Source organism: Manis javanica, chromosome 11 (genome assembly GCF_040802235.1).
Source record: "Manis javanica isolate MJ-LG chromosome 11, MJ_LKY, whole genome shotgun sequence".
In the NCBI taxonomy this organism is placed as follows: domain Eukaryota; kingdom Metazoa; phylum Chordata; class Mammalia; order Pholidota; family Manidae; genus Manis; species Manis javanica.
In genome coordinates, this window is record NC_133166.1 from 11,592,081 (window position 1) to 11,610,535 (window position 18,455).

The window sequence follows — 18,455 nt, forward strand, 5'->3', positions numbered from 1 at the left end:
ACTCTTTTTATTTTTTTTCACTGTGTCATTACATGGTAAAAGGGCAAGGGAAAGGGCTCTTTAATACGGACACTAATGCCATTCATGAGGACCTAGTCACCTCCCAAAGGCCACCTCCAAATACCATTACATTGGGGATTAGGTTTCAACATAATGGATTTTTGGGGAACACAAACATTGCCTATTGTAAAAAAATACAAATTAAATATATGTAGACACCAGGTTCTAATTTGAGTGTGTAAGGTAAAAATAGACTAGAGTCAAATTTACTGGTTAGCCATTTTTTCATTTAACAACATGTTGGCTTGATTCAAATGCCATGATTTAAGAAGAATACATTGCATGGTAGAACTACATGGAGTTCTCCAGAGAGATTTCTACACTATAAGAGGCATTCAGGAAGTAAGATCAACCTAGGAATTAGTAGATTCCCCTTCCTCCTGTCAGGACCATCCCCTGACCTGTGCTCATTGCGTTCAATAATAGGCAAATCCCCACACAGGTCCTACTATTTCCTCCCTTTCTGTGTCTTTATTTGTATCATTTACTAAGAGAGAAAATTGGATAAATAGTTCCTTTAGTGTAAGGCCACTGTACCATTTAGAAGGGTATAAAATTAAAGGTAAAATCTCTCCCTCCTAAAGCCAAGCCCGGATCCCCAGTTATCAGTGCTTCCAATATTTTACATACACACACACACAAATATACCTACAAGTTATATGTAAATGTACACATGAATATAGGCTCATAAAATACAAACTCATCCATCCTTAGTTTTGCATTTAACATTATGACTTGGACATCTTTTGATATATGAATATATTCTTATATTTTCCTAATAATTGCATAGTAGTCTGTGGTATAGATAAATGGCAGTCTTACAAATAAGTCTTGCACTAATGGATATTTATTATGTGTGTGTGTGTGTGTGTGTGTGTGTATATATATATATATATATGTGAGTGTGTATGTGTATCTGTATCTGTATATCATCTATATCTATATATCTTTAATATCTGGGAGTAATTCCTGAAAGTTGAAGTTGAATCACTACAACAAAGAGAATGTGCCTTTTAAAATATTTGATTGATTTACTGTCCAAAAAGTTTTTACCAATTAATGCATCCCCATTAGTCCTTGATGTATCAACTTAAAAATATTTTCTAATTTTTATGTTTTTCCCTAAATATGTGATGTGGAACATTTTTAATGTTTTTTATGTTTTTTGGGGGAATTGCCACTTTATGTTCTTTTCTCACTTTTCATTGTTTTATGTTTTTCTTTCTATGTTTATATTTTTTCATCACTTATGAAAATTCATATTTCAAGAAAATTTTCCATTGAAAAATGCTATAAATATTTTCTGTTTCTTGTCATTATATACAATTTAGCCAATCAGATGTTTTATATTTATCATGTGACTTCAGGCTTCTCCACTCCAATGTTATACAAAACCACAACCAAAACTAAATCTGTGTTTTCTTCTAATATATTTATTGTTTCTATTTTTATACTTAAATATTTTATCTGTCTAGACTATTTTGATGACAGGATTCATCTTTAATCTTCCAAATGGTGCTATGAGTTAAGTATTATACCCATTTGAGAAATCTCCATTTTACAACTAGTAAAAGAAAGGATCTGATATGGAAGTAATTCTCTAGGTCTACGTGCTTGTGAGTATTAGAGTCTAGATTTACTATGCTGCCTCCAAAAATATGTAGTCCCTTATAATTTCATTCTACAATAGTAAATATTATTCTTATAGCAAGTGTACTGCCCTGAAAGCCTTTGCCTAGTAACAGATGATACTTTTTAGTGGGGCATTGTCATTGTACTTAATGTTTCATTTCCTGCTTCTATAAAATGAGAATAGTCAGTCAGTTATCCTAGTATATGTAAGAAAATTAGGCAGTAAATATATAGGTGTAGCCCATGTCTATATTGGGAAGTTGTGGAAATAAGTACACATTGGAGTTTTAAAGGGGTCTCTAAGTCTAAGAGCCTTTCTTTAAAATGTACAGATATCAACATCATCTCTGAAGTCCTATCAGGAGGAGTCCTCGTTGATTGCTTTAATAGGGGAACCTACACATGTTTTTTCACCTGTAAATGCATATTGTTTGTGGAGTGTTCTGAGATTTGTAATATTTTCTAGACTCTTTTGCTGTCTAGTGGGCCATCCAAATAGCCTAGGGTCTATTAAAATAATAATAAAAAAGACATGAAGTTGCTTTTTTCCACAATTCCAATGAAAATGAATTAACAATACTTATACACAGGTTGAAAAAATGGTTTTAAAAAATCCTCTGAATGCTTTTAGAGAAAACATTTTAAAATCCTCCTGTTTTCCATGGCATTGAGTTGCTCTGTTTGGGTTCATTTATTGGGAAGAGCTGCAGGAAATGTGACCTGTTCTGACCTCAGGCAAGTAAAGTGTTATTAACTGAAATGCTTTGGTTCTGCATTCAAAGCCATTAATAAAAGTTGTGGAATAATCAGAGTTGGGCATCCATGTTAATGTTTTAATGTCCTGGAAGTCACTGGTTGTGTTGCAAGTGCTTACAATTTGTAATTACCTAGACTTATATGACAGACAGAACTAGGAATCAAATTAAGTGGCTGCCTTCTCTTACAATGCAAAGAATCTCCAGTTTAAGACAAGATTGCCTTTTTCCTTCCTAAAAAAAGGCACAAACAATGACAGCCCAAAATAGCTATTTAGTCAGAACTGACGACACTTTCTGAATGCTTGTCATTAAGAGAGAAAAAGAAAATTCTGCTTTTCTTCTTCTTTTAATTTTTCCCTCTTAAATACCTTGCTTCTTCTTGAAGCTGCCTCACCTCATTGCCCAGGAGAAATGCCCAGTGGCTCTGATAGTGCCTCAGCATCACTGCAGGCTCCAGAGGCGAGGTGGCTTATGCAAAACATATTAAAGAAAAATCCTACAAGTCACTGCAGCTTTTTCTAGTGAGTTATGCCGATCTTCTCTGTTGCTGTAAGCTGATGGGGAACGTCGTGGCAAAGACATAACCACTCTTTTTCCTCCCACTATTTTTGCTGCAGTGAGAACTGTTCCTTTCTGTCTGTATTTTACCAGATAGCTTTAGAATTCTAGCTGAGCATTAGGGCTTTCTAAGGCTCAGATAAAGAGTTTAGAACCTTAAATTGGACTTTGTCCTTTTGGCTCAGTAAAAATTGAGTTAATTGCAGCATCCGGTATCTGACAGGAATGAAAACAGACAGTAGGATTTGACGATGTTTTTGAATTAAGTTTTCCCCCCCTATGGATTCATGGGGGCAGAAGCTTTTATTTTTCTCTCCAGAGCCAGCTGAGCATATTACCTTCAGCAGCAGTAGCTACTGACCCAATGGTTATGTTATCCCCTGGAATCTTCTGTTTTCTTTCCAATCCATTCTCTATTGTTGATTGTCATTTACCAATAAAGCTTAGTTTGGGAATATTTGATGCATTGTTTTCTTAGTAAGCTAGCAAGTTTAGATATCCCTGGAAGATGTAACGGATATTACAGGACAGAGAAGTAAGAGAAGGTGGTATTTCTCGGCCGTGTAACTGTAGATCACCCCAGGAGAACCCAGCTTACATTTTAGGGGAGTTTATGAGACAGTGATCCTTTGGTCCTTGTCCTCTTCCACATGAAAAAGCAGAATGAGACGCGTTTGCAGTGATCTGTAGTATTTGCCAGACAGGGTGCTGCATCAGAATAGCCTGGAATGTAGTGCAGAGCCCATATTAAACCTCCAAAGGGAAGGGGTTTCCTCTTCATTTACAGTCTGCCCGATGCACTTCCATTGCGAAGTACCTAATAGGATAACACCAAGGCTCTCCAGAAATATAAGTAACTCATTGGTTAAATTTCAATTCTTCACCTTTCCTCCCCCCACCCCCCCCACCCTCCTTCCTGGGTGAGCTCATTCCCCCCTCCCGTTTTTTTTTTTTTTTAACCCAGTGATTTAAAATGCTAGAAGGGAAAGCAACTGAAGTCTTAACTTTCAGATGCTGAATTCTCAGCTAATTGAAATTACTGGGCACAATGCTATATATAGCCAATGAAGAGATTTTGAGCTCTCACTCAGTGCCTTCAAGACATGTCGTTTTGTAGTCCGAGAAAACAGAGATCAATGCATTTTCAAACTGACAGAGGGAACGGATGCTCCTTAGTAGCACATGCCCAGGATCGTGTGTGTGTGGGGCTTGTGCTGTGCTGAGAAGCTGAATACCGGTCCATATGCTCCTTATTTACTGCAATGTTCTTTGCATGTTACTGTGCACTCCGGACTAACGTGAAGGTAAGAGGAGGCGAGCCGGCAACTGGGCACAATATACATGTTAAACCAGCTGCAGAAAATGTCTACCTTGTGTAGCTTCAGGACTTTTCGGCTTGCTGGCTGAGCAGTCAGATTATTACAGGTGGTTGCAAGGGCTTTGTTTTATTGTTCCCGTGCAGCGTCGCCGGGGGAGCATGTTGGAACGCGGCTGCGAAGTGACCTTCAGGTTTAACTGTTTGTAATTCAGGTTCACGTTCACACTTGGGGGGTGGAGTTGGGGGAGGAAAAGACGAAAATTATTTCGGCAGGCCAGAACCAAGAAACCAGAGAAGGTAAAAAAAAAAAACTATAGAGCATGCTTTAGATCAGGATTTAAAGTCTCTTTGAAAAAGTGCCGCGAGCTGCCTGTGTTCATGCAGCTTAATTGTTTAGAGCCGGGAATTAAATTTGTGGCTATAATGGCATTAGGATGTGATCTGTAGTGTACCTGACCATCCTATTCACATAAACAAATTATTACCTTTGGAAGTTAGTGATGGTGATCATATATACCTCAGGTCTGGGTGGGCTAGTTGCTTAGGCTGCGAGGGCGCCACTGCCCTGTTTTAGTCACCCCACTGACATTCACTTGCTGTAGATAATGAGCCTCCCAAGTTGAGCCTAAGTTTGGGAAATTTACCCCTACTTGGGAAGGACGGTGCGATTGGAGAGGTTTTCTGACACTGTGTTCATTCAGCATTGGGCCAGACAGACAGGCCAGCTGTGGAATTCCAGTTGCATAATTTAAGTGAATTACCTTCTGGGTTAGCATTTTGAACTTGTATTTCTTTTTGAAGGAAGTGCAAAAGGAAAGTGATTGCCTTTTAGGAAGGCATTTAAGACTTAATACCTAAAATTGGACTCTTAAAAAAATTTCAGTATCAAGTGTTTCCCCCTTTTATTTTACTGGGGAAGAATTTTAGTATGTCTGGGTACTAAAGTTTCGTTTTCTGTGTTTACAAGTTTTACCAAAGAATTCCCTGCCGCTCACTCATTTGTAAGCCTTTTTGTATTCTCTTTGAATTTCAAACAGGTAGTATTTACATTTTAATGACCAATTCTTTTACAACAGCCTGGAAGAATTCTTTGGGTCATTTTGCAGAGTCCAAGAGAATTTACTTTTTATTACTTTTTAAATTAACCTCAGTTATCATTTTTTCCCATGCATATTGTGGATATAATAAATAACATGAAAGAAGATATTTAAAAACCTAGAGAGTGTGCCTGTATATCATATGGATTTCTCCATTACTACCTCCTGTTCCAAACTATGGGTATAACATGCATAGTTTTATAAGCTGAATGAATTGTAAATGTTTTCCCTCCTCATCTATTTTGAAGAAGAAAAGTGTTTTGTTTTGTTTTGTTTTTTTTCAGAGAAATCTCCATAAATAATTTAGAGTAAAGGTAACAATTGCTTTGGTAGTTCATTGTCAAATTTCAGAAGTGCATGAAAACTTGAATCCAAAGTTCCTTTGACACAGGTTTTGGAAAATTCCTTTTACTCTTAACTGCTGTAAGGGGTCTTTGTAGATTTAGCTTTAAATTTTTCTCACTTTAATTCATATGCAAAGGAATGAAAAGACTTTTATCAACAATATCTTAATTCAGATGACCTCTAGATTCTTAATACTTTGGCTAATCTATACTGAGATATAAACACTTCTGATACATCAATCAATAGAAACTCAGATCATTTTTATTACCACAGACAACATATATCAACTTGCTTTGAGTGGTTTAACTTCAATTTTAAATATGCTTATGACTTTCAATAATTAGCTCTTGCACTTTCCTGCATGTTTTATAGTTTTAGGGTTATCTTTTCCTTCTGAGATAGCAGGTTTTGCAAGAGTTTACAATTCACTTGAGGTCTGATATTTTACCAAGTAGGTATAATAAAATAATACCTGATATTTAAAATTTTTGTTTTATTTTATTTTACATTTTAAATGTATTTGATTTTATTTTCATTGTGCCTAGAATTACTTATTTCCTTGGTTCTAATGAAGGCTACTTTGTAGTGTGATAGCTTCTTATGTTGCCATGATTTAACAAGACTGGTATTGCAGTGACCCAAAACTTTAAGATGGTTAAAATTCAAAGGATGGAAATGTCTCTTGTCTGTTTTTTTTACTGCACAAAATAATCCACTAATGTCACAATCTTTTATTCTAGAATAAATAAGTTTGTTGGTTGACCCTTTATAATAGAGTCAAAAGGATTTAAGAGGGGTATGTTTTAATGTATTTCACATATGTTTTATGTAACAATGTATTAAAGCTGTACCACATACACACATATTTACAGATATCAGAATTTAACTCATGAGTCACCATTTGTTCATTTATCCATCGAAAATATTTGAAGGACAACTATGCTTTATGCACCGTGCCAGAGTCTGGGAAACTAAGATCAATAGAAAATAGTCCTTGCTTTCAAGAAGCTTCCAGTCTTGGAAAGTACACAGACATACAAATAAGTAAGTGGTTTGAAGTATCACAGAACCAGTAATGGAAGTCTATGTAGGGCATTGAGGGACAGAACAAAACAAAGCACTAGCCAATTTCACATGGGCTGGTCAAGAAAGGTTTCACTGTGCAGTTGCCTCTGAGTTGAATCTTGACAGCTAATGGAGTTTTGCCAAGCAACCTGGAGTTAGAAAGGCATGCCTAGAAGAAATGGCAGAAACATGGAGCTAAAAAGCAGAACACTCTGGAGAGCTGCAGATAGTTTGAAATGGATGGAACATGGGATCTTGTAAGGCTGAACAGTGAACTAATAGGGTAAAACAAATGAATGGGAATTAAAGCCAGAGCTTGAGAATTGAACTGAGCGACCATCACAATCTCTTATCAATTGTGTTCCTTGGCCTCCTATTTCTAGGAGAGCCTTTCACAGAAACAGAAATGAAATTTCTAGCCAGCAGGTATTATATTTTGTGTTATCTTATTAGCTAAAATAGTTTGAGTTTGATAAACATTCATGTCATATTGGCTTGGACTCATTTTTTAAATTTTTTTTAAAGAATATGATTAGAACAATTAAATCTGAGTGCTCACACAGAAAGGGGCAATGTGATCATTATATAGATGTGTAATTCCTCTTCCCTCTCAAATAAACCTATGTTGTACAAAAAGTATATTTCTTGATAATAAAACATATAGGAATTTTGTTGTACCAGATGTCCATATCATTTTTGTCTATAGAAATGGCTTTATTTTTTAAAGTAATGATACTGATAATAACAAATATCCAGGTAATACCTTGGTTTTTCTAAATAACTTTATGTTCTTTACCTATTGTATCCCTCCTTTCATTGCTACTATTAAGCATACCCATTTACACTCACAAATCTACAACCCCCTAAAATACAAATGACAAGTATTAGGTCTATTTCACAGACAAGAAAACTAAGATAGAGAAAACAGTTACTCTGTTCCATAGTGTGTCAAAAGCAGACCTAGTATAAGGCTCAAGTTTCTTGACCCCTAATTTGTTTCTCATCCTAGTAAATTCTGATGCCTTCCTCATAAATTCAAGAATTCTGCTCTTTGTTTTTTGAAATTCTTTGAAGGTATATGTAAGAACTTTTAAACAGAAAGAGTGTAGCAAAAATGATTTTAAAGCATGGGTTTTAGGGAATTCCAAAAGAACTATGTTTGGAACTTTTTTGCAGAAGAAACTTTCTTAATCTGCCTGAAGTTCATTTTCTTTTCATTTGTAAAATAGGGATAATCAATAGCTCTTATCTGTGATAAGAATTGTAGGAGATGGGGCATATAAACACTTTAAAATAGTTCTTAAAGTATAGTAAATAACCAACCTAACTCCTCATTGCTAAAGTTGAGGCCACCAAAAAGGAGTAAGGCTTTAGAGTTGCCTTCAGTAAGAATCATTTTAAGGAATTCTAGGAATTGAGCCTAATTAAAAGATATCTGTAAATAATGAGAAACATATGTAGACATAATATGCCCTCTCCCACCATTGCTATCACATATGCACATATGCTAACATGTAAACTCCATGGAAGCCAGGACTTCAGTTTGTTTTGTTCACTTCTGTGTCATCAACATTAGAATAATGCCAAGTACATAGTAGGAGCTCAGTAAGTATTGGTTAAATGATTGCATTAACTGAGTCTTAGATTTACCTTTACTACTCAGCATCTTCCCAGATTTATTCATCCTAAGCTTGTTAAATTATTTTGAGAAAAAGAGAAAAAGCAAAACCAAAGACTTTGAAGTTATAAAAGCTTGGATTTGAATACTGGATTTGGCCATCACAAACCACTTGCACGCAGTCACGTATTCTTTTGGATCTGTACAGCCAGGTTGTACAGCTGGGTGGAGAGCATCAATAATTCATATTAAAACAATTTATTGGATGCCTAAACGCTCCAGAATTCATACATTTATCATGCTGATTTCTACTGAGTTTATTCAGTGAAGTTGCTCTTTTCCAAACACCCCACCTTTTTCTGCCTCTGAGCACTTGCTAGAAGTAACTCCTGCAATGGGTCTCCCTTTTCTTCCTGGCCATGCTTGTCTAAATTCTGTACTTCCTGTAAGAAGTAGTACAGGGTGTCTATTGTCTGAGAAGCTGACCCAGCCACACTAACTTCCTTACTTTTTCCTCCTTTGATTTCGTGAGTGCAATGTCTCCATCATTCATGCCAATAGGGTTTATGCCTTACGTCAGCACTTTCGTTATTATCTTACTTTGCTAACTAATTTTTTAAGCTAATGTTTAAGTATTGCCCTCAATACAACTAGATTTTAAGCACTCTGAGGGTAGGAACTATGTACCAATTTCTTCATTTTTTTCTTATGGTTTTTTTCTAGAAATCCAAAAAATGATGGATGGACTGACTAACAGGCAGAAACTGTCTCCTTATGCTTCCAATGCCTACTCTTTGCTAGATTCTATGATACATCCCACATATTGATGCTTTTAATAAACACATGATTTGTTTTAGGCAGGACTTAGAATCATGAATCAGAATGTGTAGACAGTTTGTATAGCACCTATGGCTCATCCACATGAGGGGTGGTCCGTCTCAGGGTTCCAATTGAATAATTAGACCCTCACTGGACCCCTATATTATGGCCTCCAAGCAGTTGTGAGCCAACTCAGTATATTGGGTTTATAATACCTAAGCCTATTCAATGTACTGGATTTACAGTTTCTAATGGAGCTCTTTAATGTAAAACTTTGAATAATAATACAAGAACTTAATTAATAAAGAAAAAAATGGCACAACAAACAAATAGCAATAATGGCTACCATTTGTCAAGCTCTTAGTATGAGCCATGGACTACATCAATAACTTCATACATATTCTCTTAAAATGCTTCCCAGTGACCTATGATGGAAACACTATCGTATCATTTTATAGATGAGAGAAACTGAAGTTTAAGGAACAAAAGTAACTTGTCTAATGTCACACAAATATTAAGTGCCTGTGAAACCAGCTTTTAAATCAGTTCTGTTCTGCTTTAACCTTTTTAAAATCTTCCTAAATAGATGATATAGATATATAAACTATAATTAATTAGTGTTTGGAGACACCTCACATCTTTTAAGAAATTTTAATATGGTAAGGAATTAAGTAGCAAAATTGTATATGTTTTATATAGTATGACCTTACTGTTCCTTCTGTTGATTTCTTATAAATAATGGTTAGAGTCAAACCATGAGGCTCTCTTCTGTATTATGCATTCATTCATTCACCATATATTTAATGAATACCTATTATGTGTCAGATACTGACCTAGTTGCTAAAAGCCCAGAGTGGAATAAAACAGACAATAATCCCTTTCCTGAGAGAATTTATGTGCTAGAAATGTAGCAAAACAATAAAAAAGACAGTTAAGTAAAATATGTAGTATATAATGATAAATGCTAAAGAAAAACACAACATGGAAGGAGTATCAGAAGTGTGACTGTGAGAAGAGTCATTGAGGGGTTACAGTTCTAGATAAAGTGGTGAGTGAGGGTCTCATTAAGAAGGCGAATTTTGAGTAAAGACCTAACTATGCACGAATAGTTACAGAAAGTGCAAAGGCCCTGAGGTGGGAGCCTGCCTGGCATTTTAAGGAATGCCTAAGAAGCCAGTGTGGCTGGCAAGAGAAAGGGTAAGAGAATGTCAAAGTGAGCATATTATGTAGGGCTCTGTAGGCCAGGCTTCTTCTCTCAGTGAAATGGGAAGCCAGCAGGTTTTTGTAGCAGAGGAGTCACGTAATTTGACCAATGTATTAACAAGGTCACTCAGGCTGCTGGGTTGGAAAGAGACTTTAAGGAGGCAAAGGCCAGAGTATGGAGACCAGTCGGAAGTTCTTGCAATAATCCCGGTGAGAGATGTTAATATCTTGGATCAGGTTGGTACCAGTGAGACCAGGGATAAATTGTCCAGTTCTGTATGTAATTTTACTTTTGGATGTTTATCTTCTTTGGATTTTCCTGCCTTGATACTGAGTTTTCTTCAGCCGTAGAGTACTTGTTCTCAGCTCTTCTTTTGGTCAGTATTAATTAAAGAAAAAACACTCGGGTATATGGTTGCCATTGTAGTTTTATGCCTTTTAAAACTCTGAACTTTATAGGGTAGATTATCCAAGATTTATGTCATACATGTACTTTCAAGGGTTCTATTTATTTTTGGCTTCAGACCTTCTGATCCTTAGGAGACACGCCAGCCTAGTTCTGAAATGAGTCTACTCTAAGCTAATTATAGGCAGGGACCATGTCTTACATGCATTTATATCCCCATTGCCTTGTGCATGACAAATGATCAATAAATATTTGCTAAGTGAGTCACTGACTGAATAAATGTTAGCCACTCAAACAGCTGGGCAATTTTGCAGAGTACTCCTTAGATCAGGCAAGGTACCACCAAATATGCATACAGGCAGAACAAAGAGAATGGATTTTGCTTTCAATAAATTTCCTCTTTAATGGCAAATTATTGCTTTTTTTAATGACAGTATTTCTCCAACATCAGAATCTTTAGAGAAGCAACCTTGGAATCTAGAAATGACCCTCGATAATTGTTCAAGACAAGTTTGGGGAACACTGTCTCATGGCTTATGTTTGGAATTAAAGTAGTTTGAGTTTAAAGGTTTGTTGAGGGACTGTCATGTGTTAATATTTGCTAAAGTAACATATATATCCAAAGTTTTTCAAACTTTTTGGACTGCAACCCCAGGTAGGAATATAAATTAAAAATTACAACTCAGTACATACAAGTTTCACAAAGCAATATTTAAGTTTACCAAAAGCTGTGTATCACTGATATTTACTATTTAACTTTCGTCTTTTCAAAATTTGGATTTTTAAAATAGTTTTGGTCACAATTTAACAAATGTATTTTAATCCGAAAAATGGTTGAAATATAATTCTTACCTATTTAAATCTGATTCCTTCATTTACTATTATTAGTGAGTTTGAAGGAGTGTGGAGTGGGTCATAACTCAATTTGAATAACACTGTCACATGTTTTGTGCTTTAAGGAACATACAACCTCAATTAGAAATATGTAACTGAAAGATGATGGATTTCGGTAGTTGGCCAACACTAAGCAGGACATAATGTTTAGAACACATACAGCCTGGTCCATTTACCGATTAGGCTGCTCATTTGGTAATTGGAGGTTCAGCACTTACTCTGTGGCCCTGGCTCTCAAGACTTAGCTTGTATTCCTCGCATGCCTGGTAGCGGTGGCTCGTGTTTGTGGGGTGTTCATGAGTCAAAGTTCTCCACTCATTTAATCTTCACAGTGACCCTAAGGTTTTATTATTAAGCCCATTGTACAGGTGAAGGGACTGAGTCACAGAGATCTTGCAGGGTCTTACAGCAGTCCAGGGTCTTGGAGCAAGTAGTACCAAGGTAGATGCCAGATACAAGAACCAGCACTCAGGACCAGCCAGTACCTGGAAGTACCATTCTTACTCTTGACCCTTGCTCTGCTACTTGGTATTCTGATTTACTCCCTTCACCAAAGGGACTGCCTTGCATCTCTTTAATTTCCATGACTCTGTAAGGGCTGTCCTCTGGCTTGTCAGATTTCCCATCCATCAGATCCTATTTCCCCCTGATTTGGGTATGTCATACTTTTTCCATTAACCAGTGCCCTGAAGTCCCATGGGCCTGATAAACTATACCTTCCTATGGTTCTGGGGGCACTTATTGGACGTTGTGACTTGGACATTCATACCCAATTGAAGTTAGACACCTTTTGAAAGAGGCCTGTTTGCTTAACTCTGCACTTTACAGTTCAGTAGATAAGGTAATATCCCCCTCACTCCCTGCCCACCTCCACCCACTGCCAGGATGAATTGGTATTGCTAAGAGAACCTAGCTCTTGAGAATTGAAAAGGGAAGATAAACAATAAAACAGAGACATTTGACCCTGGGAGGATCTGGTCTTAAATATTTCTCAAATTTAAACTAGATCTTTTATTTTTATTTAGACCCATGAAAGACTTTGACATTTTCAAAATAGTATTTAAGTGAAAGAAACTGAGAGAACGCCTTTCTTTAAGATGAAAGTTATATGAATAGGAGACAAACTTTGAATCTTGTTTTATCTATTTTCTAATGGGTGCACTTGTTTTACATATTCTTTAAAAAGGTATGCATAGGTTTATTTGTTTATTATTAAAGGATCTACCTAGACATATTTATCTTTTTAAGGCTACCTATGTTCAAAGAAGAGCACGAGGCCATGGTGTCTGCCATGAGCCTGGGAGGGAGGGATTTAGGTAGATTTCTGCAGTGGATCCCTGTATCTTGTTGGAGTAACTAAAAGAGCCTTTCGCATTTATGTTGGATGTTTAGATGATTAATTTATAACCTGCATTCTTTCAGACCTTTAGGAAAAGTAAACTTAGGAATCAGTTTTAAGTGGGTCAGTATGCATCTCAACTGTTTTTAAGATCATACAAATGTATGTTCATTATGGAAGTTATATGAAGTACAGAGGACAAAACATTTTTCTTGTTGATAAACTTGCCTCTTGTATATGAAAGCACCAAATTCTTTTCATTTTTCCCTATGTGTGTGTACACATAAATGTACATTCGTTATGTGTATGATATATCTAGGATCAAGGTATATTATTTTTATCCTGAGATTTTGGTCAATACCTTATCATAAGAATATTATCATATTATTATTAATTCTTCATAGGCATTTTTTAAAATAACTCTATACTAGGGTAGCTTTTTTGGGCGGGAAAAGTAAATAAATAAGGATAGCAGGGACTGAAAACATTGTTTTTCTCAGACCATTACTTTTCAGCAGAGGATAGAAAACTTTCAAGTGTAACCTTGGAATAGCTTCGAAATGAGATGCAGTTTGGAAAAAATATACGGTGAGTCTGAGTTGCAAAAGGATGATTGCCATTGTACTTCAAACAGGGAAAATATGTACACTTAATGCAAATATGTTTCTCTAGCTGGTCCCCTAACACTTTTTCTACACCCACCCCACAAAATAGTGTGCTTTGAGCTATGTTTTATTTGTGTGATTATTTTAAACAGGAGACAACCAGACAACTTCTTTATTATCACTATTCTCCTAGGCATTCAGAGGGGAAACACTGAAATCATTTTTAACTCTGCAGCCCCATGGCAATCTAATCAGTCCCCAAATCCTCTGGAGTCTGCCCCTGAATGATTTCCTCTATCTCTTGTCTTTTTCTACCTCCTCCTTCCTCAGTGGAGGTTCTCAATATCTCTCACTGTACTACAGCAGGGACATCCTGCCTGGCTTCCCTACTCCCTGTGTTTCTCCTCCAAATTTACACTCCCCATGGTGGCACCAACCTTAGTTTTCTAAAATGTAGATAAGTACTGGCTATCCATTTCTTTGCTCAATATCTTTCTGTGCTTCCCACTGCCATTAGAATTCCTCATTGTCATGGTATGGCCTCAACCACCTTTCCATCGCTACCTCTTGTCAGACCCCACTTACTTGAACATGTGCAGCAGAATTCATTCCAAGCACATAGCCATCCACTGCTCATGCCATAGAGGAGATGTGGGGGAAAATGGACGTTTGGTACATAACCTGGGTTTGTAATCCATTATCTCCACCTACAAAACAGCCTGCAACACTTCTAGATGAATAACTGAGTTGATAATGATGGTATGTAGCTAAGGTAGTGAACATGGCTTTACACAGCCAAAGGCTCAGATATATGCAGGATCCATTCAAAGATGTTGAAATATTTTAAGAAAGCCAAGGAAATGTCTACTGAAGCAGTGAAGAAGTTTAGCTCAAATGTGATGGTGTTTGTTGTGAACTTGAATAGCTAATAATTCCCTTATGGTATATTTTGAATCCAGAAGACATGGGCTAGGATCAAATTCGTTTCTAAAATTTTAGAGATCATGAGAGAGTGACTATAAAACAATGTTCAGTCTTACAGTTGGTAGGTAAGAAACATCACCCTCAATATCTGAAGTTTTACATCTCCCAGCCAAGATCTCTACATGATATACAGCCTCAGTGAGCTAAATACAAACTGCTCAACATTTCTTGGGAAAAACCAATCACAAAATTTGCATACTGGTTTCCTTAGTGGGCAGAGGCATCTAATCCTGAGGCGATTTTGATTAATTATAGAATAAAGAAGGAAATTAAGCCTCCTTATTAATGTTTTCTTAATGTAACAAATGTGTATGGTAGTGTATGCATTTATATTTTTAAAGAGAACTTGCTAGATTTGAATGTTTAACAAACTGCTTTTAGACTGTCAAGGAATTGGTGTTGATAAAATCATAAGATGAAAGTTATAAAGAATTTTACCATTTGTAAATGGCATTGGAACATATAAGAAAGCTTAAAGCTCCCCGTACTCTTTTATTTATTAGATATAAAATAATTATTTAAATACCTGTTAGATAAAGTACTTTAAAAAGAAATTTAATTTATTAAATTTATAAATTCAGATTAAATGTTTAAAGGGAATTTAGTTAAGTCATAAAAACTTCCCTAATGGCAATTGTAAAAATCTCACTAGATTTATAAATAGAAAAGTATAAATATAAATTGAACTTAAAAAGTTAAGTAAAGTCCAGGTTTTGAATTTATAAATTACAAAAGTAAATATTAATTTTGCAAACCACAAGGGCTCTAAATAATCTCTTCTGTACACAAATGATACCTTAAAACAGCACCAAAACACACACATTTCTACTTGTAGGGTAATTACAAAGCATAAACAGATAATGTGTATGAAATCACTTTATAAGTTCTCGAACACTGTCGAAGTATTTGTCATTATTTTTCCTTCTAGTTGCTTTTGCTTAGTCTGTTACTTTAGTTTAGAAAAATATTCACCTTTTCTCTCCCCTACTAATAACTGGTCTATCAATGCCCTGCCAGTTAGTATCTTCTCTCAGATGGAACTACTCTGTTTTCTGTCCTTTCATTACTTTGTATTATTTTGTATTGGCTGTGTAGCATGTCCGTCCCTTCTGTTGGAGATGTTTATTCATGTTTGTTTTCTTTACTAGAGCACAAATTCTGTATCTTCTTCATTTCATTGTTTTAAACTAATATTAACTGAGTCTTCCTTATATGCTAAACACTATGTTCTGTACAAGCCATTATTAAGAAGTGGTGTATCTGTGTGGTAGGTAGTGAGTTATTGTATTTAATTTAATTTGAAATAAAAAGTAAATTCAGTCTATAGAAAATTCTATGATAAAATTTTTAGAAAATTGATTAGTTTTAAAAAATCAGTTCATGTAAGTTGCAGAGAAGAAAAACTCAAAATGCATTAAAGACAAAATAAGGTTTTGCTAGTATTAGTGAAAAGCACTCACTTTTCCCCTTAGGTCTAAAACAATGTTTTGGTTCAGATAAACAAGCTAGAAGATAGTTTTGCAGAATGATTGGCACAGTAGAGGCTGGGGGTGGGTGGACATCGGTGAGACAGAGCTGCTGATCTGTAAAGAGAATCAGTCAGGCTGTCTGCTCGTTCTCATGTGAACTCTGCTGCCCACCTCCCATCCCACCCTTTCCTTCCAGTCCATCACAATCAGTAAGGCTGTTTCCCTTTCCTTCGGTCCGGCAGTCAATAACATCGATTTTCACAGCGCTAGGTGATTCTCACCTCTTCCCTCATTATCCCCTCCTTCAGGGCTAAAGAAAGCCAAGTTCCCTGGTGTGCACCACTGTCTGCAGAGCTTGTAAGATGGAAATGGCTAGAGGCAGGGTGTCAGGCTTTGGCTGGGTGGGAGGGACAGCCAGTGCCCTAAAGTCCCTCAGGAGCATCCTGGCCAGAATACTTTGACACGACATTAACTTAAAGGGATAATACATCCCCCAGAGAAAAAGAGCCCATGAGATGGCTCTCGTCTTCACTGAGGTTCCACTGAGTAGGCTTGAGGATAAAAAACCCTGAGGTCCTATTTCCATGTGTAATTCTTCCTGAGCCTATTCAAACAGACAGCTACTACTCCTGGGGAAGAGGCCAACTCTTAGGAATGAGTCAAAAGAGCAGTAATATACATAGCAGGACCAAACTGTCCAGTATAGAGCAGAGGAACAGAAATTTATTCAATGAATGCTTGCTATGTAGTAGGAATCTCATAATCTATATTTATTTATCCCTATAACAGCCCTGCTGGGTATTACTGCCCCCATTTAACACACTCTAAAACTAAAACTTAGAAAAGCGCATTATGTGTACAAAGTTACTATACTGAGTCCCAGAACCACTGATTTTTTCTTCTTGAGAGTTCATGCAAAAGCTTCGAAAACTCGAAAAGTAGAAACATAGCCCCTCTGTTTAAAGATGAAGGGGAAAGTGTTGGAAGCAGTTTTAAATCAGTCATCTTATGGAGGGAATGATAAGAGTTTTGTTGCCTAGACAAGAGGGGAAGCAACAGAGAGAGAGAAACTTCTGGTGTTTAGAAAAGATACAGGCCAAGCTTGTAAAAAGGTATATGGATGCAGGTCTTTAATCGTCAGAAGAGGAATTGGGTTTCTGGACTATTCAGACTGTGATGCTCTGGAATTTTATGTGACCAAGCAGGATTAGCTCTAGTAACTCTGCCTCTTAAATATCACAGGCCCGGGTTTGAATTTCTTGTCTCTCTCTTCCCAGTTGTGTGAGCCTGAGGTAGTTATTTAGTCTGAGCTTTAGTGTTCCCATCCATAAAATTGGATGCTAATGTCTATCACATAGACATAGGTTTTATTGTATGAATTACATAGGCTAATGTTTATAAGCCCTTCAAAGTATCTCATACATAAGGGAAACCGAGTCTATGGTAGATTCCTTCCTTCTCTAGTGATATCCACCCGCGTCCCCATCATAATGTGAAAGCTGACTCCCAGCATTCCTTTCTGTTGAGGTGCAAGTAAGGGCAATGTTACAGCTTCCAGCGGAAACTCCTTAGGAACCAAAGCTGTAACAATCAGCATCCAATTCAACTATAACAATTAATTTCATGCCTAAACCTTCATGTGGTGGAGGAATGTGGGTATCCCTGGAGCTGTCTAGCAGTTTCTGAAGACATGCCATAGAGCTGTGCTGTCCAATAGAGTAGCTGCTAGTTACATGTGGCTGCTGAGCACCTGAAGTGTAGCTAGTCTTAGTTGAGACACATTATCAGTGTAAAAGGCGTATTAGATTTTGAAGACTTAGTTTGGAGATAAAGTAAAATAAAATATCTCCTAAGTTTTTCTTGATTATATGTTGAAATTATAATATTTTGATATATATGGTTGAATAAATTAAAATTAATCTGCTCCTTACTCTATTCAGTGTAACTACTGGAAATTTAAAAATTACATGTATGGCTCACGTTTGGTTCTCATTGTATGTCTCTTGGACAATGCTGATCCAGACGCTACAGGGTAATTCATTCTTCCCATGGATAATCCAATCCTTGACCAAGAGATTCTAAAGGGGTTTCACTATTAGTGTGGTTAGCAGTCTTTCTCCCTATCCAGGCTTGCCTGGATAGGACTCCTAACCCTGTGGTTCTGAGATCTTAACACAATCACTGGACTTCAGACTTAAAAGGGATCTTAGAGATTCTAAGTTTAAACTCTCCGCTGAGATCCAGAGAGGTTAAGTGACTTGTACAGACAGCTGATCTCCAATAAT

The 18,455-nt window shown here is 36.5% G+C and overlaps 1 protein-coding gene across 6 annotated transcripts in view; it reads left to right on the top strand.

Moving 5' to 3' along the window:
- The window catches only part of DLG2 (discs large MAGUK scaffold protein 2), a 1,871,010-nt gene that overhangs the window by 610,089 nt on the left and 1,242,466 nt on the right, over window positions 1-18,455 (top strand). Inside the window, exon 1 of one of the 6 annotated variants that reach the window (XM_037010577.2) lies at window positions 3,995-4,312. The exons of the other annotated variants lie outside the window; for them this stretch is intronic. Coding sequence (XP_036866472.1) covers window positions 4,271-4,312 — 42 coding nt within the window. The 5' untranslated portion in view covers window positions 3,995-4,270. Of the gene's footprint in view, window positions 1-3,994; window positions 4,313-18,455 lie in introns of those variants that run through there. 6 annotated transcript variants of the gene reach the window in all.